This window comes from Panicum virgatum, chromosome 1N (genome assembly GCF_016808335.1).
Source record: "Panicum virgatum strain AP13 chromosome 1N, P.virgatum_v5, whole genome shotgun sequence".
NCBI lineage: Eukaryota > Viridiplantae > Streptophyta > Magnoliopsida > Poales > Poaceae > Panicum > Panicum virgatum.
Window position 1 is genome coordinate 39,269,119 of NC_053145.1, and position 26,012 is coordinate 39,295,130.

Genomic DNA, 26,012 nt, shown 5'->3' on the forward strand with positions numbered 1-26,012 from the left:
GTCGGTTGAACAAACCATAAGTACAGGGTTCAATTTTACAAAATTGAACAAGTATGGTTTAATGGCTGCGGTTCCATTATCCTTGTTCAAAAAAACTGAAAGCAAGCTACTGATTTGATTTTACAGGCACTGATGCATCATGCAGCATCACTAAGCAACAAGTGGATAATTAACAAAGGAGAAACCGAGTCAGCTGCTCCTCTGTGCTACTTTCCTACAACCTAGTTGGGGAATATAATAGAAAAACAATGGGCACATAGAGGACCATCGCTTAAATTTAAGACGTTGATTTGTCCACTAGTCCCCAATCAGGATATGGATGTGCATCTAGGAGGGAGCCTTGCCTTTTTCTAGTTTTCTGCACTGTGTTATACCTTTCTTCAATCTTCCAAAAATCCAGCCATGGCTGCTGCAGCTGCAGCTTTTGCAGGAAAAGGTATTGCAACAACAGTTATCTCCTATATCATCAACAAGGCCTTTGACTACCTGAAGGATAACAAGAAAGACGTGGGATTGAAAAGTACCAAGAAAAGGCTAGAGGAACTAGTTCCTCAGATCCAAGTTGTGTTTGAAGCTGTTGACACAGATCAGATTAGAGATCAAAGTGGGGCACTAGATGCATGGTTGTGGCAACTTAGAGATGCCTTTGAGGAAGCTGAGGATGCGCTTGATGAGCTAGAATATTACAAGCTTGAGGAAAAAGTGAAAATGCGAGATAACAAGGTGAGTGGCTCTTTTCATAAGTTCAAGGGCAGGGTTGTCCAGCAATTTAATCATGCATTCAAAACTGGGTCACTGAAGAGGTTGATAAGTGCTGTCAAAACATTAGACGATGCTGTTTCTGGTGTGGAGCGTTTTATTTGTGTTCTCAACCAGATTGACAACAATAAGATGAAGAATCACAGACAAGTGGTGGATTTCAGGAATCGGCGCGAAACAAGCTCACTGCCTCCCAGCATGGTACTTGGCAGAGAGGAGGAGAGGAAAGTTTTAGTTGACTGGTTGACCAAGGCTGAAAACAGTGCACCTGAACAAATTGTCAACAATATATCTATATTTTTTATAGTTGGGATAGGTGGATTGGGGAAGACAACACTAGCACAAGTTATATGCAATGATAACGATGTGATAGGGTGTTTTGATTTGATAATCTGGGCCTGTGTTTCTTTTGAATTTGATGTTGAAAGATTAATGACAAAGATCCTTCAAGAGGTAACTGGTGAAAAAATAAACATTGAGGGCCTAAGTTCTCTTCACAAGGTCCTCAAGGAAAAATTGAGTTCCAAAACATTCCTCCTTGTACTGGATGATGTGTGGAATGATCATAGTGTCAAGGATTGGGATGATTTGGTACGGCCATTGAGATATGGGAAGAAAGGAAGTAAGATCTTGATGACACCAACTCGAATGCAATCAGTAGCTGATCTTGCTGCAAGAGCAATGCAGGAAGAAGGCCAGTTTATGAGATTGTGTGGACTAGAAGAAACTAACCTTCTTGTTATGTTGAACAGTCACGCATTTTTCGGTGTCAATCCTGATGATTACAGAAATCTGCAGCAGATCAGCAAGCAAATGGCCAGCAAACTCTGTGGTTCTCCACTGGCAGCAAAAGTTCTAGGTGGATTGTTGAACAGCAAAAGGGACAGTAGCACTTGGAACAGAATTTTGGCAACTAATATTAATAATACAGAACAGGGTAAAGAAGGGATCATGATGGTGCTAAGGTTAAGTTATCAACATCTACAAACTCATTTGCAGGCATGTTTCAGGTACTGCAGCTTATTTCATAAAGGCTATGAGTTCACAAAGAAAGAGTTGGTGTACTTATGGATGGGCTCAGGACTAATCCAATATGTAGCGGATGACATGATGCCTCAGGATGTTGGAATGGAATATTTGGATACATTAACCATGAAATCCTTTTTTGACATCAAACTGAGGCCTCATTCTCGTCGTGCTATAAAATGCAACTTATTTGATGAATATTATGAAGAAAAATATGTCATGCATGATCTTCTTCATGAGTTGGCACGTTCTGCTTCAGTAAATGAATGTATCAGAATTGACAGAAAATTTTCTGGGACAGTACCCAAGACCATTAGACACATGTACATTGAACTTATGAGTCCTACTGTGGTTGAACAGATCTCTCAAGTAAAGAAACTGCGCACCCTCATCATGCAGTTTCAAGACCAAGATCAGGCAGCGGAAGAACTCATACTCTGATATAGCAGCTGATAACTCTTCCGGATCAGGGCTTCCTTTCATTTCCTCTGCATATTTAGGTACCTACAGTAAAAGGAACCAATCTGATAAGATCAATGAACAGTGTACAATGATTCTAAAATTCAAGAGCTGCATATTTAGAGAATGTATACCTCCAAAAATAGCTGAAGAGTGAGCTTCTCCAGAACTGGAGAATGTTCAAGAATACATGCAAGTGCATGTAAACTATCAGGCTCAGGCCAGTATTTGTTGAGCAACAAAGTCTTCAACTTGCTAAACGTTGGGCAGCATCTCAAGTCCCTTTTGAAAATATACTGGACAAAGTGCAAGCAGAAAAGATGAAATACTAGCATGACAATTAAAAGCCATAAAAATACTAGCTGTTGGCAACGCAAGCACAAAAGCAAAGGCCAGTCTAGGTGACATTTCTCAATAATCTACAACAATATAGATAATGCAGGAGATATAATGAGATGAATATAACAAAGGTAAAAGAGAAGAGTCCAGGTATACCATTAAAGGATAAGAAAACAATGTCAATTTCTTAGCTTCTGATAAACCTTTTAGTAGCACACAACTGTCATGACCATTGGCACTGTTATCATGTTTGTCACAAGACTTGCAATCACAATCCCAATAGTTTGCATGCCATTGTTCGCACTGGTCCAAACATAACTCAGGTATTCTGACAAATGCTTCCACTAATGATGCCATGGTCTCAAGCACAGGAGTCCACCCATAAACTTCATCTAAATGCAGTGAGACCAGATTCGGAGCACAAATACGAGTGCGGAAAGAATCATAAAACCCAGAAATGGACTCAGTGATGTTCAGATGTTTAATTGAATCGGACAAAATCTTCTTGACCAACGAGAATTCACATTTGTTGAACTCTAGATGTTCCAAGACCGGGCAGCTTGAGAAATTGGGGAAACTGGTGTAGACCTCAACACCGTGAAGCTCTAGCCTTGTAAGATGCTTGGAGACGAGAGGCAAGCCGTCTAGCTTAGGCAAGTCGTGGAAACCCTCAACCTCAAAGTTATTGCGCAAGCGGAGCCTGAGAACCCGGGCTTTGCACGTCACAGCATAACGCAACCAGATGTTCAAGCTGGGCAATTCTTCATCGCTGAACCCCCTGAAATTAAGCTCGAAGGTGTCGAGAGGTGCGCCTCCGCGGGAGAGAAGCAGGTAGTCCACGAACTCCCGGAGCTCCTTCACGGACCACGGGAACTTGCCGTCTCCACCGACGACGCGGAGGGCCTTGGCGGACTTCCAGAGGTGGCGCCAGCGCCGGGCCAGCACGCAGGTCCGTACGGCATCCTGGGCTGGCAGGAAGCCGAGGATGTCCTCGAGGACGCCGTCCGGAAGGGCGCCGATGCGGTCGCCGCCCCTCCTCTCCCCGGTGGTGGGGACTTCCATGTGCTCTTTCTTTCCTGTATTCGTTGAGATCCACGCACGAGACTGGAAACGGGGCTTCTAGGACTGGTGAGGGGAGGGCCGGAGGGGCCGCGGAAGAGGTGTGCCGGTGCGGCGGCGCCGTCGAAGTGGGGACGCCGGCCGTTGGAGTTGTGGCTCGTCCGTAGCTCGAGGGAGTTGGGCTTTATTGTTAGTGGGCTCCTGGGCTGTGTCTATGGGCTGAATTTGCTTGACCCAAATTATAAACACTTCAAAAAATTTCAGGAAGGAAAAAAAAATCATATTTACCTCCTTACTTTCCACCTTAAACTCGAAAATCCGATATTTTGTCTACTCGAACACGTGAAACTGGACATATAGCCTCCGTGGTGTTTTTTTCTTAGTTGTTTTTCTCATTTTTTTAATATTTATTTATCTTTGAAAAATTATAGTAAATCATAATAAAATCATAAAATATAAAATTAAATTTTGTTGAACTCCAATGAGTAGGTCTATGGATTAAAAATATGATATGATATAATTTAGTAAAAATTATATTTTTAATTTTAGATATATATTTTTCTATAATTAATTCATATCCATATTTTTTGTGGTGAAATTGTGGTGAAATTTTTATGATGATCTAATAATTAAATTATCGAGCTGTAGTAAAAATTTCATGTTCACGAGATCATTTATGTCTGAGTTATAGATTCATGAGTTTAATTCCAAGCTATATCAGACTCTTCAGTTTATCAAGAATAAATGATCCAATGACCATACTATTTTTACTGCAACTTAAGAATATAATTATTACTCAATATAAAAATTTCACCATAATTGACCAATGAAGATGTAGATATGAATTAATTATAAAGAAATATATATTTAAAACTAAAATTATTTTTTTACTAAATTATATCATACAATATGTTCAATGCATATATATACTCTTGTGGAGTCCAACGAAATTTAATTTCTATTTTATGATTTTTCTCTATTTTACCATGATTTTTTTAAGATCTATTCAAAATAAGCATAAAAGAAAAAAGAAAAAGTACTAAGAAAAACCATCCAGAAAAAGTTATATATTTGGTTTTGCGAGTTACGAGATGGTAAACTACCTGATTTTCAAGTTTAAGATGGAAATGTAAACTCAGCTTATTAAAAAAGGTAAATAAAATTTTTTTCTAATATTTAGCCAAACCAATCCAAACCAAAACCATTCCAAACCAAAACAGATTTTATTTGATATTTCGGCAGTTCGGCACTGTTTGGGTATTAAAACCAAAAGAAACCCTGCAAAACAAACAGGGTCTAAATCTGAGCCCAGTACGGCACTGCCTGCCTCGTCATCGTCTCGTCTCCCCGTCTTCTCGTCCGACTCCTGATTAAAGCTCGTAAAAACCTCGCGAGAAGCGGCGAGAGCACAGTTTCTAGTTTGTTCGCTGTTTCCGCCCCAAATCTGCTGCGGGCTCAAGCCGAATTGAAGCCGATCGGAGCGGCGGCGGCAATGGCGGGGCTGTCGCTGCGGTGCGGCGACTGCGGCGCCCAGCTGCGGAGCGTGGAGGAGGCGCAGGCGCACGCCGAGGTCACCAACCACGCCAACTTCGTCGAGTCCACCGAGGCCGTCCTCAACCTCGTCTGCTCCGACTGCGGCAAGCCATGCCGCTCCCAGACCGTAAGATCCAGCCCGCCCCTCCCGCAATTCCCCTCTCTCCCCGACTCCCCCGTCGGATTTGGTGGCCCCTCGAGGTTCTCGATCCGATTTCGGTCGCGTGTGGGTTCGATTTGCTGATTCCGCGGGCGCGTGCTTGCAGGAGGTGGACCTGCACACCAAGCGCACGGGCCACAAGGATTTCGCGGACAAGACCGCCGAGGCGGCCAAGCCCATCGATCTCGAGGCGCCGCTCAAGCCGGCCTCCTCCTCGGAGGCCATGGACGTCGACGCCCTGGCCTCGGCAAGCGAGGAGCCTCAAGGTTGGCTTGTTTAACAGTGTACCACTATTTGTGAGATGAGCGAAAAGGGCTTAGCCTATTTTGGTCTCACCTTCCGAGTGTTGATTGCGGTGGTGTTTGATTGTGGCAGAGATGGTGGTGCCGGAGGTGAACAAGGAGATGCTCGCCGACCTCGAGGCCATGGGGTTTGCCACTGCGCGTGCCACTAGGGCACTTCATTTCTCCGGTATGTTTAGTGATATTGTTGGCCACTTTCGTTGGATCTTATTATGACTATTGACTACTTGGGCTGGAATCAGAAATGCTTAGCACTTAATCCTTGGATATGTCCAGAAAAAGGTTCATCGTATGTAAGAGGCTTAGATGCGAGTACTTTCTGTGAAGAATCATCCAGTATGACCTGTTGTGTTTACTCGATTGTGTGACACTACGTAGATTTTTTTTGTCATTTGTACAAACCAATCTATGTAAAGTTAACAAGTGGCTTTACTTTCCTTTAGGAACTTAGGCTGTCAAGCAAATGAACTCCCATGTAACCAATATAGTACTCTTTTAGAGAAGATCAAGGATGAAACAGCAATTTTCTACGAATCCAGTTAGGCAGGGCTACTTGAACATGGGCATGGCAATCTACCTCCTATCACAATGTGGATATGTTTCTGCTCACACCAGCGACACATATCGAAATAAAATATATCCATTCAGAAGACCCAACAGATTTCTTTGTTTATCCAACAGATTTTGTTCTCCAACTTCTATACAAACAGACTAGAAAAGCATGATCTGTGGAATGTATTTTTTTTCATGGCACTAAGATATTTTAGACATCCGACTGGTAGGTCAAGACTTTACATGTCTGACTTAAGGTTTCATCATGAGATGAACAAATTGGGAGTATTTTCTTGGCAAGTGAATTATAAGCAACACTGATTTCCAATCGTTTCAACTTTCAACTCGACTGTTTTGCCAAACCCTGATTTGTTTGTTATGCTTTTTAAGAATTCATGTGAACCATATTCTTATCTTAACTTGGTAAATAGATGATAGTTGTATAAAATTACTTCAGCATCTGAAATTCTGAATATACCAACATAGCTTACTGTTTGGTGCTTTTACTAATACCATCTCATCTAATTGTAAAACAACAATAGAATGATGTTCAATTGTTCATCCTGTGCTGAGCCATGTGCTTTTACTTCAGGTAATAGCACCATCGAAGGTGCCATCAACTGGCTTTCTGAGCACCAGGAAGATGCAGATATTGATGAAATGCCTCTGGTATGATGATATATTTTTTTCAACTTATCTTTGTAGTTTGTTCCTTTCATCACTTTGATGGTGCTATTTGATACCTATTTGAAAAGTTCAATGTCTTTGATACATCGCTAGTTGTCTTGCTATTATGTTTCTATTAGGATGTGCTTCATAGAAATTGTTTTATTAACCTGTTTCGTTATAGTTCCTATGTTATATTCTTGAAATTTCTGCAAGCAGCTAGTTTGATCCAAGTTGATTTGTTCGGGTTAATGCTCAATTGCATTGCCAAAATTTTGTCTACATGCACAATTAGGAAGGACATTGGCCTTCAAATGTTTCATCAAACTTGCACACTAGGTTTCATTTGTTCCATCGAGCTTTCATCAGTTATTCTTAGTGGGGCATTGAGATATTCTATTCCTATGTTATACTAACACTTTAGCAGGAAAATTTCTTTTTTACCAGCTTATACTTGTACAGATTACTTATCTTCTTTCATCTCTTAGGTACCAGCTACTTCAAAGACGGAGGCTAACAAACCCAGCCTGACTCCTGAGGAAATGAAGATTAAAGCGCAGGAGCTAAGGTGCTTTTATGAACCATTCTTTTGTATCATGGGCTGAGTTAAATATTTGCTTCAAATTTGGTAGAATTCTTTTGTTTTGAGTGCTGTTTTTTTGCTAGTTCTACTTCTGTATCAGTTCACTTGCATTCAAATATTTTTGTGCTTCACATGGTTCAGCAAATATTCCATCTCTCTCGATACGTAACTGTGGAACAGTAAGAAGCAATTTCACTTTAATTTCTTTTGAAAACAGAACCAGTATATTTGTGTGGATGAGCAAACTAATTTTATTAGTGTATAATTATGACTTAGCTCCAAATTTCTGGTGATTTTGTTGCATTATGGCCCTACAGCCAGGGGTCTTGTGCCTTTTCCAGTGCTTAAAGAATGCTGACACAGGTTAAACGTGGAATCCTGAAAGTATTAGCCACATACATTGTAATGGGAAAGAACATATTTCCTTCAAATCAGATTGAACATTTCTTTATAACACTGCTGTTAGAAGATAATCTTGTTTGCTTCTAATTGTGGAATGCTATTATTCTTGAATGTTAAGGTTTACCCCCCTCTGTTTTAAACATATCACGATTAGGGCAAGCTGATTAGTTCAATTTTTTGAACAGGTTGTCCTAAACATCATATATCTAAAAACGGAGGGAGTATTTGGCGTATATGAAATGGTCAAATATTGTTATTCTTTGGAAGACATCTTATGCTGAAAATTTTCCCTCCATTTGTAGGGAACGCGCTCGTAAGAAGAAAGAGGAAGAAGAGAGAAGAATGGAAAGAGAAAGGGAAAAGGTATGGTTTCAACTCTATTTTTACATGAACATATATTTAAACATGTGGAATAAATCAGTCAGGAAGCCATGATCTTTGTGAACACCATGTACATATTTGTATACACAAATCAATCCACAGAAAGTCTGCAAAACCGAATTGTAGAACAAAACCAGCACCTACTCCAAGTTTTTAAGTAGTGGAGACTAGAGACTGACATACAACATGGCTATATATTCATTTAGAATGGCATTAAAAATGCATAGGAAAATACCATGAAAAAAATTTAACAGTGCGGTTTTATATCCCTTAATGTGCTTATTTTACCCCTTGAATTTTGCTTAGTATGCCTGGCGACTATTGGATATCAAACTCATCAGCATGACTTTTCAGACTCTTTGGTAATTGGTTCACTGTTTTGATACACTGATCAGCTGTGGGATTCACAGTTACTATCTTGTGGTGATTTATGATCAGTGCAGTTTAGTAAAACAAGCTAGAGTGTTCCATTGATCTGTATTGTCCATGAATCAATCGACTGATCCGGTAACAGGGGATGTGTTCAATTCTACCATTAAGCTTGACACATGCTGTTCACTGCTAGGCAGACTGAACATAGAGGTCCACTAGGAGGTGGTCAAATTTTGCTGTTTGGTTCCTAGGGTAATTTGCTAACTCAGAAACTTGCATCTGGTGATATGATGTGCATTTCTTGGGTATCAGAACAAATAGAGCACAGCATCATTTTAACATGTTTCTCCATCAGGGCTTTTTTAAGATCATATTTTTATTGAATTATTCAAACACGGATTCTGGACAACACAAACTGAACAGAGAGTCAATTTACTTTGGCTCACATTTTTTACATGTTTCAGGAAAGAATACGAATTGGTAAAGAACTTCTTGAAGCCAAAAGAATTGAGGAGCAGAATGAAAGAAAACGGTTGGTTTCTTTCCTTCTCCGTATTTGTTCTTGCACATGCTTCTCTTTGATTTTCTTGTACACACTCCTGGCTAATTTCTTTCCCTCCATTGGCAGCATGATTGAGTTGCGAAGACTTGAGAAAGAAGAGGAGAAAAGGGCTAGAGAAAAAATCCGCCAGAAACTGGAAGAAGATAAGGTTTCTAATTTGTCCACCTCATCTTTAAGAATCTTTCTCACTTTGTCATTTAAGTTTCTAATTGATGTAGGAAATACTAATAATTTGGCCTTAAATTTTTTTTCCCTTTCGCAGGCTGAAAGGAGAAGGAAACTAGGATTGCCACCAGAAGACCCAGCAGCTTCCAAACCAAGTGCACCACCTCCTGTTGAAGAGAAGAAGGTAATTTTTTTTTTCTGAATTTGAATTTCCTTTACCATCATAACTATTGTTTTAGCAGCATTCAGTACCATTTTTGCATGGTGCCTAACTATCGTTAAGAGTACTGAACTTCTTAGGAGAACATAACTTTGCTACAAGATTAATCTTAATTGACTTGTCATTTTAATTTAACTCACTGCTCACTGTGATATGTGAATATGCAGAGTGCATTGCCTATCAGGCCAGCCACAAAGGCAGAACGGATGAGGGATTGTCTACGAAATCTTAAGCAACAGAACAAGGTAAAATGCATAGATTTTTCCCCTTGAGCCATTGTTTTATTTCTTTTTATACGCATCTGCCTGGGAAATCCATCCATTTGCTGTCATCTTTTGATTGCTTAGTGGTGCAGCTGGGCACATTTACTTGTTCATTAGGTATGGATAAATATGATTGTAGATGAAAAAAGAGACATACTAATTTTTTAACATTGAAGTAATTAATCAGTGACAAGGTTGGAGTCTTGGAGGTCTGTGTGCTTTTAACCTTGTATATATAAGTGGGCAAGCAGATGATAGACCTATGATTGATGGCCGAATTAGTCTTCCAGACTTTTCACATAGGAGAAATGTAACAGAATTATAAGATGTCTGCAGAATACCTAGTAAGTTGCTCATTTAGACAGGGAGGATGAACACAGTTTTTCGATCGAGAGAACTTCTGTAGTAAAAGGTGAAGATATTAGGTTTCATCAGACTTCTGGCGATACCCCGTGCCAGTTGTTGGCTAAAGACATGATAATTGTCATTAACCAGCATGAACCAGGAAATCTGATAGGATGTTTATCGGTAAAAGGATTAGAGTTGTTTTTTTATCTAGTTTGAATAATAACTTATAAAATGATGAATATGAAATCTGCGTGGCTGGGGGTAGTCAGCAACCTCATACTTTCTTCCATATATCACTAGTGCAGGATGTGCACCTGTCATGACCACTACTTGCACACTCCACCTTCACCTCTGACCACCTTCTCTATTGCCACCCATTGCTTGCCTCCTGGGTGTCCCCTTTTGGCACACCACTTGACACCATTGCCAGTCATGTTTCTGCTGCCACAGCCCATTGCCGATGATGGAATACCCTCTGCCTTGCTGCACGCTCCACTCACTGCCCACTCTAGACATCTTACTTGCTAGTCCTGTTGTCTTGTCACCATGATGGTGACTGCCCTTCAAACTCGTGGCAAGCAATCCTGCTGCCATATAATCACATTCCCTCCACTCCTGCACACTCTCCCTGCATGGTTGGGTGATATGGTGAATCCTCACACTGAACTGGGGTAGCCTAACCCTAATCTCAGCCAGCTAGTATCAATTGTTGGAAAAGATGTTAGCAGCAGAAATTTCTTCACAACATCAACCATTGATGTTTCTATTTGTATTAACTGTGTGATCATTTTGTGACAGGATGATGATGCCAAAGTGAAGAGGGCATTTCAAACACTCCTTACTTATATTGGAAATGTTGCTAAAAATCCTGATGAGGAGAAATTCAGAAAGATTAGACTCACAAATGCTACATTTCAGGTAAAACTATTGAATTTTGAAATTGACAAAGTGCTTGTTATCCTGTTGAAGAACATGGGATTGCAATTTATGTTCATTTCTGTAATAATTCACCTTACAGGAGAGGGTTGGAAATCTGCATGGGGGCATAGAGTTCCTTGAGCTCTGTGGATTTGAGAAGCTTGAAGGCAACGAGTTCTTGTTTCTACCAAGGGACAAGGTTGACAAGGCCATCCTGAACACGGCTGGAGCCGAGCTGAACTCTGCAATCACCAATCCTTTCTTCGGAGTCCTTTGAGTTGTCGAGAACCTCAATGTATACACAAACCTCTTGGCTTCACCTTTACTTTTGCATGCAAGTAACATACATATTTCACGAATGATTGCAGTCTACATCCATACATATTCCTTCCGTACATTATACTATTGATGAGGCGAATTTTACCCTGCTATAGCATCCAAAACAAGTTTACGGCAATCAATTTCTTTAGAATCACCAGATCGGATCATTAAGCCACCGCCATCTATCTGACGAACCTGGCAAATCGATCGATCGATATGCGAGTGTCAGATGAGCTGAACTTGGCGGTCGTAGATCCAGCTGAATGGCGCGAACTCGGCTTCATCCTTTGAAGCCCTGGCGGCCTGCGCCCTCTCCTCGAGCCTCCTGAAGCGGGGCCCCAGCGAGCACACGAACTCCTGCGCGCGGCGGCCTTCCCCGGACAGCCCCGTGAGGTCGGCGACGCCCCAGCGGCGGACCAGGAACTCGATGATGTCGGCGTAGTCCCTGGCCGTGTACACCCCGAGGCGCTGCGCGACGGCGCTGAAGCGCGCGAAAAGGCCGTCGTCCCGGCCGTCGTACATGAGGTGCGCCGGCATGGCCACCTTCTTGCGCATCATGTCGGCGAAGGCCCGCGCCGTGTAGTCCGGGTCCACCTCGAACAGCTTGGCCACGATCCGCTCGTACGCCGACTCGTGCCGCTTCTCGTCGGCGGCGATGGTGCCGCAGATCTGCGCCAGCTTGGCGTCGCCGTAGCGCCGGGCGTGGCGCGCCGTGTTGCCGTGCGAGATGAAGGTGGCGCGCTCCTGGAACGACGTGTAGATGAAGCCCATGTACGGGTTCGTCTCCGTCTTGGGGTCCTGCAGATTGCCAGATTGCATTGCATCAACGACTCCGTCGAGCGGTAGCAGCAGCATCAATGCAACATCAACTCGGATTGGAACAGGGAAAAAAAAAGAAGAAAGGAGAATGGCTGCTTGCCATTCCGGAGCCGATGAGGTACTGGATGGTCTTCTCGATCTGCCTCATGTCGACCCTGCCGGAGAGGAAGAGGTACTTGTTCATGAGGTCGCCGTGGCGGTTCTCCTCGGCGGTCCAGGCCCTGGTCCAGACGGCCCAGCTGGTGGGGCTGGCGCCGGTCTCGTCGCGGACGCCGCCGTCGAGGGTGTTGAGCATGGTCTGGTAGGTCGGGAGCGCCTCCTCGGTGACCATGTCGCCGACGAGGCAGACCAGGTAGTCGTCGGGGATCTCGCGGGCGCGCGCGCGGAGCTCCCGGACCTCGTCGCCGAACGACTCGGAGGACGCGTCCGGCAGGTAGTCCTGCGGCTGCCAGCAGCTCTCCACGGGCTTGAGGAGCGGCACGATGGCGTCCGCCGCCCACGAGTTGAGCGACTCGAAGATCTCCCGCTTCTGCGGCGGCAGCGAGTGCGCCACCGGCCGCCCCACCTCGCGGGGAGGGGCCAAGGGCTTCCGGGGCGCGCGCACCCTTGGCGCCCAAATTTAAAGGCAAGCAAGCAACACAAAGCACAAATTTGAGGTGCTTGCTTAGATATAAAAAATAGAAAATGTACCAAAGATATATATGCAACGGACGAATTTGATCCGAATTTTGCAGGAAAACAAAACAGAATCCAACAACTCAAGTTAGTGCCGCTCACTGCTGGGCCGCCGAAGCCATGGCCTCCACCGGGAACAAGGCTCTCCTCCTCCTGCTCCCCCGGCAAGGAGGCGCCGCCGCCGCCGGGGCACCGAACAACGCGCCGCAGGAAGGGAGGACCGCTGCCGCCGCCATGAGAAACATGGCCGCCACCTTCAGTCTCCGGGCGGCTGGGATGCTCTAGTAGCTAATAATAAGACTAAAAGAGTAGAGGCGGCGCCGGCGAACAAGCAACGAGCGCGGCAGTTCCGACGATGCACTAGCCAGCTAGCTAGCTATCTAGCTCGCCATGATAGTCCTACTACACCCGGATCCTCCGAGTGCGTGTATGGATGCCGGTGGGTACCCTAGCTAGTGTGTGTGCTTGGTGCTCACACCTTCATCACTAGTAAAGCGTGGCGCGTGTTTGCAGGTGCTTGCGAAGCTCAAACTGGTCACCTCGCTCCTTGTCGGAAACTCGGAACGCATGCCCAAGCTGCCAATAGCATGAAGGATGCATGACGGGGAGTGGTGCACGGTTCCTCTCCGGGGAAAAAGGAATGCATGCACAGGTGGATTTATTTGTGGATTAATCTGCTTCTAGTTACATATTACATCCACAGATCCACACGCATCGTTTCTACATGATCGACAGCGTCTAGATCACGCATATACATATAGTAATAAGGAATTAAATTAGTAAAGGAACTATCAAAAAGATACCGCATCAATTTAAGCGAAAATTTCTTTTCGAATAAACCGCCACCTGTAGGAACTCCATTGTACAAACAAGAATTTCGAAAAAAACAAACATTCTGTCAGAGTTCGTATGGCGCAGGGCGTAGTCGTGGTGTACGGGTGGCCGGGGACTCGACTCCCGGCGGCGACGAGGGCGCGACGCCGTCCTTGGCAGCTGGCGTCGAGCAGGGAGAACACGGGAGGCAGGAGGGACAATGGAGGAAGACAGGGAAGGTTGCACTGAACACACAGGCGCCCAGAGATCTAACTGATCTCAAGGCTTAACTTCCTCCATTACTGAGTATAGTAGATATAGTCACAATACATACTCGGTTACAGAAACTGATTGATTGCAATTTGAAATTTAAACACACACACGTCCTCTAACTCCCTAGCCACGGCTTCTCCTTTCATATGTGCGGCCAACCATAACATCTCTCCCCTCCTTCGGAAATAGCTCGTCCTCGAGCTAGAAATCAGGATAGGTGGTCTTGAACTCTGGAACAGGTTCCCATGTTGCTTCTGAAGTAGGAAAACCTGTCCATTGGACGAGGATAAACCAAGTGCCGCGGCGCAGCTGTGTTTTCAGTACCTTCTCTGGTTTCTGTAGTAAACGGCCATGGTGTAGTGGTGGTAATTGTGGCGGTGTCTCTGGGGGTGACCCACGATAGGGTTTAAGTATGCCTACATGGAAAACATCATGTATGCGGGCTCCTGCTGGTAGGAGTAGACGGTAAGCGATGTCACCGATGCGCTCCGTAATCTGGAATGGTCCTGCATAGCGAGGTCCAAGCTTCCCATGGGCACCCGGTTCCAGGGAACGAGTGTGGCGATTGAGAAGGCGTTGCCAGACCCAATCACTGACATTCAATTCCAGTGGTCGGTGATGGTTGTCATAGTGCCGTTTGGCATGCTCTTGTGCTTGAAGGAGGCGAGCTCGTACGTCTGCAATGAAGGAGTCCCTCTCCTGAAGGAGAGTGTCAATGGTTGATGTGGTTGCTGTTGAAGCTGAATAGGGAAGTAAATCTGGAGGTGGTCTGCCATAGACAACTTGGAATGGTGATGTACGCAAGGAGGAGTGGAATGCTGTGTTGTAGATATATTCTGCCCAAGGTAGCCCGTCCAGCCAAGCTCTTGGCCGATCCCCTGTAATACAACGGAGATACATGGCGATTGTTTTGTTGACTACTTCGGACTGTCCATCTGTTTGAGGGTGGAACGTTGTGCTCATCTTGAGTTTAACACCCACCTGCTTGAATAGGTCGCGCCATACATGTCCTGTGAAGACTGGGTCGTGATCGCTGACAATTGATTTAGGGAATCCGTGCAAGCGCACGATATCTGTGAAGAATGCACGAGCAACAGAAGCTGTAGTATATGGGTGACCAAGCGCGATGAAATGTGCAAACTTGGAGAATCTGTCAACCACTGTCAAGATGACGCTCTTGCCGTGCACCTTTGGCAATCCTTCGATGAAGTCCATTGAGATGTCAGACCACACTTGAGTAGGCACAGCTAGAGGTTGGAGTAATCCAGCTGGGTGCATAGCTTCAGTTTTGTAGCATTGACAAGTTGTGCATGATCGAACGAACTCACGGACTACTGTACGATCAACATCTAGTATGAAGTCCTTGCAGAGCCGCTGTAAAGCCTTTTGTGTGCCTTCATGTGCAGAGGTATGAGACATTTGGAGCACTGTCGGGATACTTGCTGAATTAGGAGGCACATACACTCTGTTGCCTTTGAGAATTAGCCCGTGTTTTGAGTGCCATGGTTCACCATGGATGTCGCTAGGGTAAATGGGCGACTACAAAACTACTTGATTGCTCGTTTGTTGTGCGCTTGATCGGATATGGTCTAGCACGCAAAGACTCGAGGATTTAGACTGGTTCAGGCCGAATGTGCCCTATGTCTAGTATGGGGGGTGGTGTTCTTGCTCTATTGCTCTCGAGCCCGGGTGCTCAAAGTTCAGAGGGGAGCTTACAAACAGTATCCAGCAGTGTCGAACCTCTAGGAGTCCAACCCTTTCCTACGCGGGGGGCTTTCCCTTTTATAGTCCAAGGTGGGGCCCCCAATTACATATATCTAGCGCTGCATCTCGGTTCTGTCTGGGAGTCCTTCCTCTTTGTCAGTCGTCAGGGACTCGGTCAGTCGGGAGTGGGGAGGCTTGAGTCTGGTTGGTTTTCTTGGGCAACGGGTTGTCCAAGCGCTGTCCCATCCCCGATCAGTCGGGATGGCTTGGTTACTCGGAAGGTCCCTCAGGGATCATCTCCAGTCTTGTCCATCTGTACCTACGCCTCTTATCCGCAGGGCTACCGCACGTCCTCCTCACGTAGCTTCTGCCCGAAGGACAGCACGCCCGGTAAGGGGTGCCTTACTGAGGTCAGGCAGGGCCGTCCGGTCACACTCACTGGCGTAATGGAGTGGTGTGCAGGGGCGACCATCATTACAGCATGGGAGGTGACGCCCGTTGACGCCCTCTCCCGTTGTGTCGCGGGGCCCGCATGGGAGGCACGGTCCCTCTGTCAGGGAGCCCTGTAGCCCACGTTCACGCCGCGCGATAAGGGGAGTGGGCGTCGTGGAGCCTGTACGGGCACCTGGCATGTTCGGCACGCCCGTCGTGCGGGGCTGCAATCTTGGAGCGCACGGCCCGGTGAAAGCATCTAGGCCCCTAATTCGTATTTTGGTAATTAATGACAACGGTTTGTGGATTAACAATTTCATTTGAGATAATGAGCATAGGTTGATCCACGGATGAAAGGGATGTGATTGTGATCATATGATATTTTGGAGATGATATGCAAAGCTTGGCTCAAGGCAAAGGTATATAATAGGGCTTTTGCATTACCGGTCACAAGGCGATTAGTGGATGATATAGCGAAAATGGCCTCTCATGCCATATTTCAATATAATGTTTTGGTGATTGATATAGACAACATAACACTTGGACTAATATGATTGTTAAGATGACCATTCTCAGGCTTTTAGGTTCAAGTGATGACAAAGAGAAGATAGGCGTAGCTAGGCCCGAAGGGCCGCCCCTACGGGGGTTCCGCTAAGACCTCTTCGGTCCAAAGGATTCGAAGATTGAAGAGACCGTGAAGAAACCAAGTCAAAACAATCAAGACAGATATATTTTAGTATCACCGGTTGAACCGACGCTAAGAAAATTACATACGTCGGTGCATTGACTTGGAGCACGTCTGGGAGTTTTGGTAACACCGGTTGAACTGACGCCAGGAAAGTTGAATACGTCGGTGCAATGAACTCAGCAGCTGAGGCAAAATCTATACACCGGATGAACCGACGCTAGATATTGGTGAACGTCGGTGCAGTTGTCCAGAGAATTAGTTTTTCAGCAACTACACTCACCGGTTAAACCAACACTGCATCGGTTGATTACGTCGGTCGATTGAGGTAGCCGTTGAAGTATAACGGCTAGTTGGAAAATGCACTCACCGGTTAAACCGGTGATGACAAAACCGGGAGCATCGGTTTAACCGGTGATAGCGCTTTTTGTCAGCCTTTTTCCAACAGCTAGTTTGGGGTGTGTGGGCTATATATATGCCACCCCACAGCTCATTTGAGTGTGCAGGAGACCAAGGAAGTATACAAGAGCCAAAGATCATCTCCAACCACTTTAGAGCTTCATTGTGCATCATATAGGCTTAAGCACACTTGTGAGAGTGCTTAGTGCTTGTAATAGGGATTAGTTCTTGCGAGAGCTCCCTTGAGAGAAGTCTTGCTGCGGCAAGCAATCCTTGTGATCCGTCGTGTGACCCTCCGACTTGGTGTGGAGTGGCAACGACACTTTGTGCGGGGAAGAGGAGACCCCCTCCTTGGTGGAGAAGCTCCGTAGTGGATTTCGGCTGGGTGACCGAGAGAGACGGTGGCGGTGCACGAGACTCGGTGTCTTGTGGGCACTTGCCTTTGCTTGCCGGCATCGCCTTGGTGGCGCAGTGCAAGACGGTGATCGGAAGAGCCTCAGTGTCCCGTGGACGTAGGCATTTGTGCCGAACCACGTTACATGACCGTGTCTACTCGGGAGTTTGCATCCCTCTTGCACTTACGTCTTTACTTACCATATTATGTTTCCGCATTTACTTTATCTTGCGTGCCTTTACTTTCCTAGTTAGTTTGTTTAGGATTGGCTATAGGTTGCAAGTATTTTGTGGTAAGTAGAGAGTAGCAAAGATAAACTTTAGTCATAACTAGCATGTATAGGACGTGTTAGGTTTATCTTATGCAAGTAGTTTGAGCCCAAGGTTAAAAGCGATTAGCGACCATATTCACCCCCTCCCCCTCTAGGGTCGGACACCCCGGTGATCCTTATAGATGAAAAGTGACCGAGTTTGTTGGATAGATAGCCGTACTATCAAGAGGGGTCGTGTACTTGTGCTTGATGGGTCTTTAGTGCCATTTTGCTCAAAATGTCTAGAAGCATGTATGAGGGCTAACGACGCTTCAACAAGATTTGAAAATGGATTCAAAACTTGTGCTGACCGACTAAGCGCGGACAGTCCGCCTCTAGGGTGCGGACGGTCCGCCACTCATTTTGAAAATGTACCAGAGAGGCTGCTTGCCTCTGGTGAGGCTGAAAAGTGAAGGGCGGATGGTCCGCCACTGGGGTGCGGACGGTCCGCCCCCCCTAACTAAAATTGTACCAGAGACATGTTTCGTCTCTGGTGGAAAAGAAAGGTCAATGGCAGACGGTCCGCCTCTGGGGCGCGGACGGTCCACCGGTCATTTAAAGATTTGTACCAGAGACGTTGCATCTCTAGTTGGACTTCAAGGTTGAACGGCGGATGGTCCGCCGGTCTTTTTCAAAATGTACCAGAGACATTTTTCATCCCTGGTGGTTCAGAACTTTGAACCGCGGACGGTCCGCCCCTAGGGCGCGGACGGTCCACCAGGGCTCCAACGGCTAGTTCTGACACACAATCATTGCACTCTGACTCACTGGTTTATAACGACGGATAGTCCGGTTTTTGAACCGCGGACGGTCCGTGATTTCGCAGAAAAGAGTATAACGGCTAGTTTTTGAGGGGATGTCTATATATACCCAATGCCCGGCCATTGGGAGGCTCTCTTGGCCATTTGGAACACTTTCTTGATACATTAGAGCTGAGCCATCCCTCTCTCACACACACTTGCTTAGAAATTGCATTTTTGAGAGTGTGAGAGCATCCTAGTGCTTTGCATCAAGCGTTTAAGCTTTGTAGCACTTAGGAATCTTCAAGCAAGCATCATCGACTTGTTACTCTTGGGAGTTGCCACTCCCTAGACGGCTTGGAGAAGTGGATTTTGTGGAGCACCTCCAAGTAGATTGTTGAGGAGCCCCGATTTCGGTTGTGAGAGGTCTTGTGCTCACCTCACCGGAGTGGTGAAGAGCAACTCTAGTGGAATCGAGGTGTGGAGCGGTTTCTTGATTCAAGTCGGCTCAAGATCAAGAGAGTTCTTGATAGAGGAGCAGTTGATTCTTGGAATCCACCTCAACGTGGATTAGGGGTGATCGTCAAGTCATCGACACCATGGGATAAAATCTTGTGTCAAGCTCGGTTACTTCTCTTGCTCATTTCAATTCTTGCATTTACTTTGAGCAATTTACTTTACTAGAGCTTGAATTGTATCTTGTTACCCTAGGTTGCAAACCCAAACTACAGATAGTAGTAGCATGACATAGGGCTTTCTTTTGTTACTAATTAAATTTCTCTAGTGTTGGTGTTTTTAGTTTTAAACCGCCTAGTCACCCCCCTCTAGTTGGTGTTCTTGATCCTACAAGTGGTACTAGAGCTAAGTACTCCTTAAATTGCGGATTTAACCATCTTGGAGTAGAACAATGACTAGTGATAATAATATTCATGTTGGGAAACCACCTTTCTTTGATGGAAATAATTATGATTATTGGAAGACTAGGATGTCGGCTCATCTCAAGGCTATGAGTAGAAAGTTATGGAGAGTTGTGAATGATGGATATGTCATCCTAGACACAAAGAATTTGACCCCCCCCTAGATGAGAAAAATAAGGTGCTAAATGATCAAGGGGTAAATGTGCTCTTTAGTGCTCTTGATGTGAGTGAATTTAATAGAGTCAAAAGTCTCACGAATGCAAATGAGATATGAAAGAAGCTTATGGAAATTCATGAAGGCACATCAAGTGTAAAGGAAGCCAAATTATATGTGCTCAAGGGCAAGTTTAGTGAATTTGCCATGAAGAAGGATGAGAGTGTAGCCGAGATGTTCAATCGGCTAAATGATATTGTAAATGAGCTCAAGGGGCTTGGATTTGAGGTGCCGGATGTGAATTTCAATCATAAGTTTCCTAGAAGTCTTCCGGGAAGATATGACAGCATTGTGACCTTACTTGTGAGGTTAAATGTGAAGACCGCTACTCCCACACAAATTTTGGGAGAAGTGCTTACCCATGACATGTTCAAGAATCTCAAGATGAAGCGCATGGTGGAGAAATTGATGAGAAAAAGAAAAGTGTGGCTTTCAAGGCTCAAGATAGCAACAATGAAGAAGAAAGTGGTTGTCAAGAAGAAGAATCGGATGAGGAGATGGCTCTCTTTGTCAAGAGGTTCAATAGAATGATGAGCAAGAAGAACTTTGGCAATAGAGGACAATCATCAAGGAAAAATCCTTTTGTTGACAAGACTTGCTTCCAATGTGGTGAAGTGGGTCATATCATCATAAATTGTCCAAACAAGAACAAGAGACAAGAAAAATAATGAGAAGAAAAAGAAGAAATTCATCAAGAAGAAGAAAAATGGTCAAGCCTATTTTGTTGAGTGGGATTCCGATGCTAGCTCCGATGATGATGATTATGATGACAAGCCATCCAAGGGAGTTGCCGGGATCGCCATCAAGGAGGCTCCATCACTCTTCTCCACACCACATTGTCTTATGGCAAAAGGTGGTGCAAAGGTATTACAAGATGATGATCTTGAAGAATTTTCATATGATGATCTTGTAGACATGCTCAACGATGCCGGTGAACTTGTGATCAAGGAAAAGACAAAGTTGAAGGACTTGGAGTTGAAGTATGGTTCACTCCAAGCTTCCTATGAGGAGCTAAAGACCTCTCATGAGAATCTTAAGGAAACTCATGAGAAGCTTAAGGAAGCTCACAACACCTTGCTTGATCACTAGGACAAGGCTAAGTTGAGCATGGGGGCTAGTAGTGAAACTTGCAAATCTTGTTGTATATCTAGTTCCACTAACCCCTCATGTAGCACAAGTGATAAATCTTCTTGTGATGAGTCACTTGTCTTGGAGAATGAGAAATTGAAGAAGGAGGTGATTTGTTTGACCAATGACTTGAGCAAGTGCTATGATAGTAGAGCAAAATTCAATCATTATTGGTCAAGCCAAAAGTTCACCTTGAATAGGCAAGGTCTTGGATATATTCCAAAGAAAGACAAGAAGGCCTTTTATGAAACCAAGACCGTATTTGTGAAGAAAGATGGACGGCCATATTATGAAAAGTGTAAAAAGATGGGCCATAATGAGAAGAATTGCACCAACAACAAAGTCGTATCCTTTGATTCTAGCTATGTTCTCATAAAAGATTCTAAGGGTTGTGTTAGTGCAAAATATGTTGGGTTACCAATATATGGTGCTAAAAAGAATGCCATTTGGGTGCCTAAAACCTTGGTCACTAACATCCAAGGACCCAAGAAAATTTGGGTATCTAAAAGAGTTACTTCTCTTTTGTAGGTGAATTACAAGGCCGGAGGAAGACAATGGGTGCTTGATAGTGGTTGCACTCAACACATTACAGGAGATCAAATGATGTTTTCCTCTCTTGATAATAATGTGGTTGGCTATAGTGACATCATCTTTGGTGACAATAGCCGAGGCAAGGTCAAAGGAGTTGGTACAATTCCTATCTCAAGTGATCATTCTCTCTCAAAAGTTTTGCTAGTTGATTCTCTCAAGTTCAATCTCTTGTCGGTCACTCAACTTTGTGATTTTGGTTATAAGATTAGCTTCACTAAAGATGATGTTGTAGTGACTAGTTTGAATGGAAATGATCATATCTTCATGGGATTTAGACATGAGGATGTATATATTGTGAATTTTGCTACTAGAGAGGCAAATTTGTCTACTTGCTTGTTCTCTCAATTATCTTTGGGTTGGTTATGGCATAGAAGACTTGGTCATGTAGGCATAAAACAACTCAACCGATTCTTGAAGCATGATTTAGTAGTTGGCTTGAAGAATGTGAAATTTGAAAAAGATAAGTTGTGTAGTGCATGTCAAGCCAGAAAGCAAGTTGCAAATGCTCATCCCACCAAAAGTGTTATGTCAACTGAGAGACCATTGAAATTGTTGCATATAGATTTATTTGGACCTACTACATATAGAAGCATTGGAGGGAATTGTTATTGTCTTGTGATAGTGGATGATTATTCAAGATATACATGAGTTTTCTTTCTTCATGACAAAGCCGATACATATGACATATTCAAGAAATTTATAACAAGGGCCGAGAATGAATTTGAGCTCAATGTGAAGAAAGTGAGGAGTGACAATGGAAGTGAATTTTGAAACACAAGTGTTGAGGAATAGTGTGATGAGAAAGGAATCAAGCAAGAATTCTCAACCAAGTACACTCTGGAACAAAATGGTCTTGTTGAGAGGAAAAATAGAACTTTGATTGATATGGCAGAATCAATGCTCTCCGAGAACAAAATGGTCTTGTTTCGGATAGTTTTTGGACCGAAGCAATCAACATGGCATGTCATGCTTCAAATAGATTATATTGCCATAGATTACATAACAAGACCCCATATGAATTGCTTATTGGAAGGAAGCCAAATATCTCATATTTTAGAGTGTTAGGGTGCAAGTGCTATATTCTCAAGAAGGGAACTCGGTTATCAAAGTTCCAAAGAAAATGTGATGAAGGTTTTCTTCTTGGGTATTCATCTTGTAGCAAGGCTTATCGGGTCTACAACAAAACTCATGGCATTGTTGAAGAAGCATATAATATGGAGTTTGATGAAACCAATGGGTCTCATTATGAACAAGAAAATCTTGATGATGTGAGAAGTGATGGCTTGAGAAATGCAATGAAAACTATGTCAATTGGTGATGTTAGACCAAGAGAAGAAGATGAAGATGAAGATGATCCTTCTATCTCTTTTAGAGTAAATCCTTCAACTTCTATCTCAAATGATCAAGCACAACCAATTGTACAAGATTCAAGCAATGATGATTCTCAAGTACAAGATCAAGTGGGTTCTACTACTTCACCTTCCACATCAACTCAAGAGCCCATTGTTCCTCAAAAGATTCATCATGTTCTTGCAAAGGATCATCTCGTAGATCAAATCATAGGTGACATTATGTAACACCCTAATTCAAATTTCAGCCATTTATAATAAATTTAATTGGTTTTATTTAATTTTCTAAGGTTTATTGTGTTAGACTTGCATTTAATCTAAATTTTTGTTCTATAAGTAATTAAAAATCTATCATAGGTTTGATTTTTGGTTGTTGCATTCATGCTGGAGCATTGTTTTATCTGTTGAGTGCTTGTGTGAATTCAAATTTAAATTTGAATTCATTTGTCTTGAGTTGAATTAGGATTAGATTTAGAAAAGGAGCCCAAACCCCTAAACCCACACCCAGGGAGCCCACTAACTCAACCCAAACCCAGCCCAAACCACCCCAGCACTCAGCCCAGCCAGCCCGGCCCAGTCCAGCACCCTTTCCCGCGGCCCAGCGCCCGTCAGCCTGGCCTGCCCCCTTTCCCGCTTAGTTCGGCCCACGCTCACGCCCAGCGCCCCCGGCTCGCCCGCGCGGCCCAGCAGCACCCGCACGCCAACGCCACGTCCCGCTCGCTCCATCTCTCCGCTCAGCTGCGTCACGCGCGCCTCCCCCGTCCGACCAGCTAGGCCCGCAGACCAGCGTCGCAACGCCCACATGGACGTGTCCTGCCGGCCCACCGGTCAACGCCTCACTCCACCCGCGCATTCCTCTCCCAGCTGCCTCCGTCCGCGTGCTCAGCCAGCACCGCGACCCAACTGCAACGCCAACCCAGGCAGCCCAGTCCGCTGCGACGCACTTTCCTCCTTGCCTGTTGGATCGGCCCAGCAGAACCCCACGCATGGCCCACTCCCGCCGAGTCCCAGCCTCCCCCACGCGGCATGGCCCAACGCACCCCGCCCGCTCTTCACGCGTGCCTCCTCAGCCCGCTCGCGCGCGCCCCGCACCCCGCTCCCGGGCCCGCCTGCCAGTGGCACGGTTCCTGTATCCGAGCGCCCCACCAGTCAGCCGCTGCCTCCCGCGCCTCGCGAGTCACCGTTCGCCCGTTCCCCGCCGCTGACAGCCCTGGCCCACCGGTCAGGCCCTTCTTCTCCCCCCCCCCCCCCCGCAGCGCAACGTCCGCGCGGCATTGCCGCCGAGATCGTCGGCTTCCCTTCCCGAGCGTACGCGCCGTGATCACCGGCCTCCTCCTTTAACTGGCGCCCCGCGACCTCCTTCCCCCTACCCTCGCCCCGCAGCACCGCGCCCCAAACCCTAGCCGCTCCGCCCTGCCTCTACTTGGAGGAGAGCATCTCGCCGCCGTAACCACGCCGACCCGCCGCACCCTAGCTCCGACCAGGCCCCGAAGCTGCTTTGTTCTGGCACCAGGTAGCTTTCCAAGGCCCCAATCGCGACTCTGAGGCCTGCGTGCGCCGGATTTTTCCCCGTGGGCCGCCGCCGGTGAGTAGCCCCATTACTTCAAATCCTCGCCGCCGGCGTACACTGGGCTTCCCTGACCCCCGAAACACCTCCTCAGGACTCGTGCGGACCTATTTCGTGGATCAGCAGGCCCGGCGCAATCCTCCAGCACCCTCTCCGCGAGCTCCGCCATGACCCGCCGCCCGGAGCTCGCCGACGTCCACCTTGCGCAGCAGCTCTGGCCACCACGAGCCTTCGGTAAGTTCCACCCCGACCCCTTGATCTCTTTGCGCCAGTTTCCATAGCCGTAGCACACCTTAGCCGCCTGGACTCGCGTACGCCGGCGACCACAACCCACAGAACCGCCGCCGCCCGCACAGCAACCGCCGCCCAGGGCGTCCCCGCGCTCCGCTCTTGGCCTAGGTGAACCACGCGTGCCGCGTGGATGCTCCTTGACCCAAAACTCGCTCAAACCCCAGCCCGAATGGCTGATTTTGCTCACCTCCGGCCGAGCGCCGCCGCGGAGCTTGGTCTCCGGCGAGCCGCGCCGCCGCCCCACACACCCTTTGGATCTGAACCGTCCAATCCACTCTGTAACACCCGGTTTATAAAAGAACATAAACCGAGCAATCATATACGTGCCAGGATCAAGTCACACGTATATACAACAGAATGAACAGTATATCATAGCACATATCACGTAAAAAGACATAACAAAGCGAATACGAATGTTATTTATTACAATAATGACAAGAATGTCTGATACAGCGGAAGCGAAGTACAAAATACGGTAAAAGCTCTCCGAAGCTGAAGCAGGGCGCCACAGGGACGTCGACTGGGAGACGAAGCACCTAGAAGTCCTCGTAGTCCTGGTAGCGCTGGACGAACTCCCTCGAGTCGGCAGGAACTGAGCAGCAGTAGCGTAGCCAAGAGGAAAAAGTAGAGAAGAGGCAAGAGTGAGTACACAACTTGTACTCAACAAGTATAACACAAACTATGAGGCTCTAGGCTGGCTGACTCAACTGCATTAGCTTTTAAGTGTTGGCAAAATTTTATTAAAGCTATTTACTACGAGTTGATGAATTACCATTAACCCAGTTACATAGTAATTAATCAAGTTTAGTCATGATACTACTGAGAACCAAAACCAAGACCAAGCCACCAAGGTAAACCCCGAGAAGCACCTCCCTCGTCGGAAGGAGATAACTTCACTAATCAAAAGGAGGATCTGGGCCGCTCATAACCGTGAGCACGGCTAGTATACCAGTTTTACACTCTGCAGAGGTTGCACATCTTTACCCACAAGTCGTGAGCTACGCCAGTTGTTCATCACACTTCCTTAGGTGAGATGGCCAGCGACTCACTACGAGGCCTTTAGGAAGAATCTCGTTGGTAAGGCGTAACCGCGAGAGTTAGGTCGGCGACGATGGGGCCCACCTCACGGGGGTACAAGCACAGGAGCGCAATCCAAGCACAGACCAGCCGAAGGAGCAGGGACCATTGAAGCTTACTACTCTTGCCCCGCAGGTAAGTTACTCCAAACCAAAAAGATCTAATTATTACGCCAAGTCTATCCCATTCTAGCCTTGTGGTAGCGCTGTTGTCCCAGGTTGTCGCTCTATGAACCGGTCCTTAT

At 45.7% G+C, this 26,012-nt stretch overlaps 4 protein-coding genes across 4 annotated transcripts; 2 read left to right on the forward strand and 2 right to left on the reverse strand.

Annotated features, from left to right (window-relative positions):
- Positions 1-115: 115 nt before the first annotated feature.
- LOC120655797 (putative disease resistance protein RGA4) lies at positions 116-2,284 on the forward strand. The gene has a single exon (XM_039933762.1). The coding sequence runs from the start codon at positions 403-405 to the stop codon at positions 2,224-2,226; it is 1,824 nt and encodes a 607-aa protein (XP_039789696.1). The 5' UTR covers positions 116-402; the 3' UTR covers positions 2,227-2,284.
- Positions 1,959-3,829, reverse strand: LOC120655800 (MEIOTIC F-BOX protein MOF-like). The gene is made up of 2 exons (XM_039933765.1): positions 2,379-3,829; positions 1,959-2,289 (listed from the first exon to the last, which is right to left on the reverse strand). The coding sequence occupies exon 1, from the start codon at positions 3,643-3,645 to the stop codon at positions 2,656-2,658; it is 990 nt and encodes a 329-aa protein (XP_039789699.1). The 5' UTR covers positions 3,646-3,829; the 3' UTR covers positions 1,959-2,289; positions 2,379-2,655.
- Positions 3,830-4,935: 1,106 nt separating this feature from the next.
- LOC120655798 (chromatin assembly factor 1 subunit A-like) lies at positions 4,936-11,504 on the forward strand. The gene is made up of 12 exons (XM_039933763.1): positions 4,936-5,302; positions 5,442-5,601; positions 5,711-5,806; positions 6,782-6,858; positions 7,344-7,423; positions 8,143-8,203; positions 9,058-9,125; positions 9,222-9,303; positions 9,418-9,504; positions 9,708-9,785; positions 10,950-11,069; positions 11,170-11,504. Exons 1-12 carry the CDS (start codon positions 5,135-5,137, stop codon positions 11,344-11,346), a joined length of 1,254 nt encoding a protein of 417 aa, XP_039789697.1. The 5' UTR covers positions 4,936-5,134; the 3' UTR covers positions 11,347-11,504.
- LOC120655799 (stearoyl-[acyl-carrier-protein] 9-desaturase 5, chloroplastic-like) lies at positions 11,366-13,444 on the reverse strand. Its single transcript, XM_039933764.1, has 3 exons — positions 12,987-13,444; positions 12,310-12,814; positions 11,366-12,188 (listed from the first exon to the last, which is right to left on the reverse strand). Exons 1-3 carry the CDS (start codon positions 13,127-13,129, stop codon positions 11,616-11,618), a joined length of 1,221 nt encoding a protein of 406 aa, XP_039789698.1. The 5' UTR covers positions 13,130-13,444; the 3' UTR covers positions 11,366-11,615.
- Between the last annotated feature and the right edge of the window lie 12,568 nt (positions 13,445-26,012).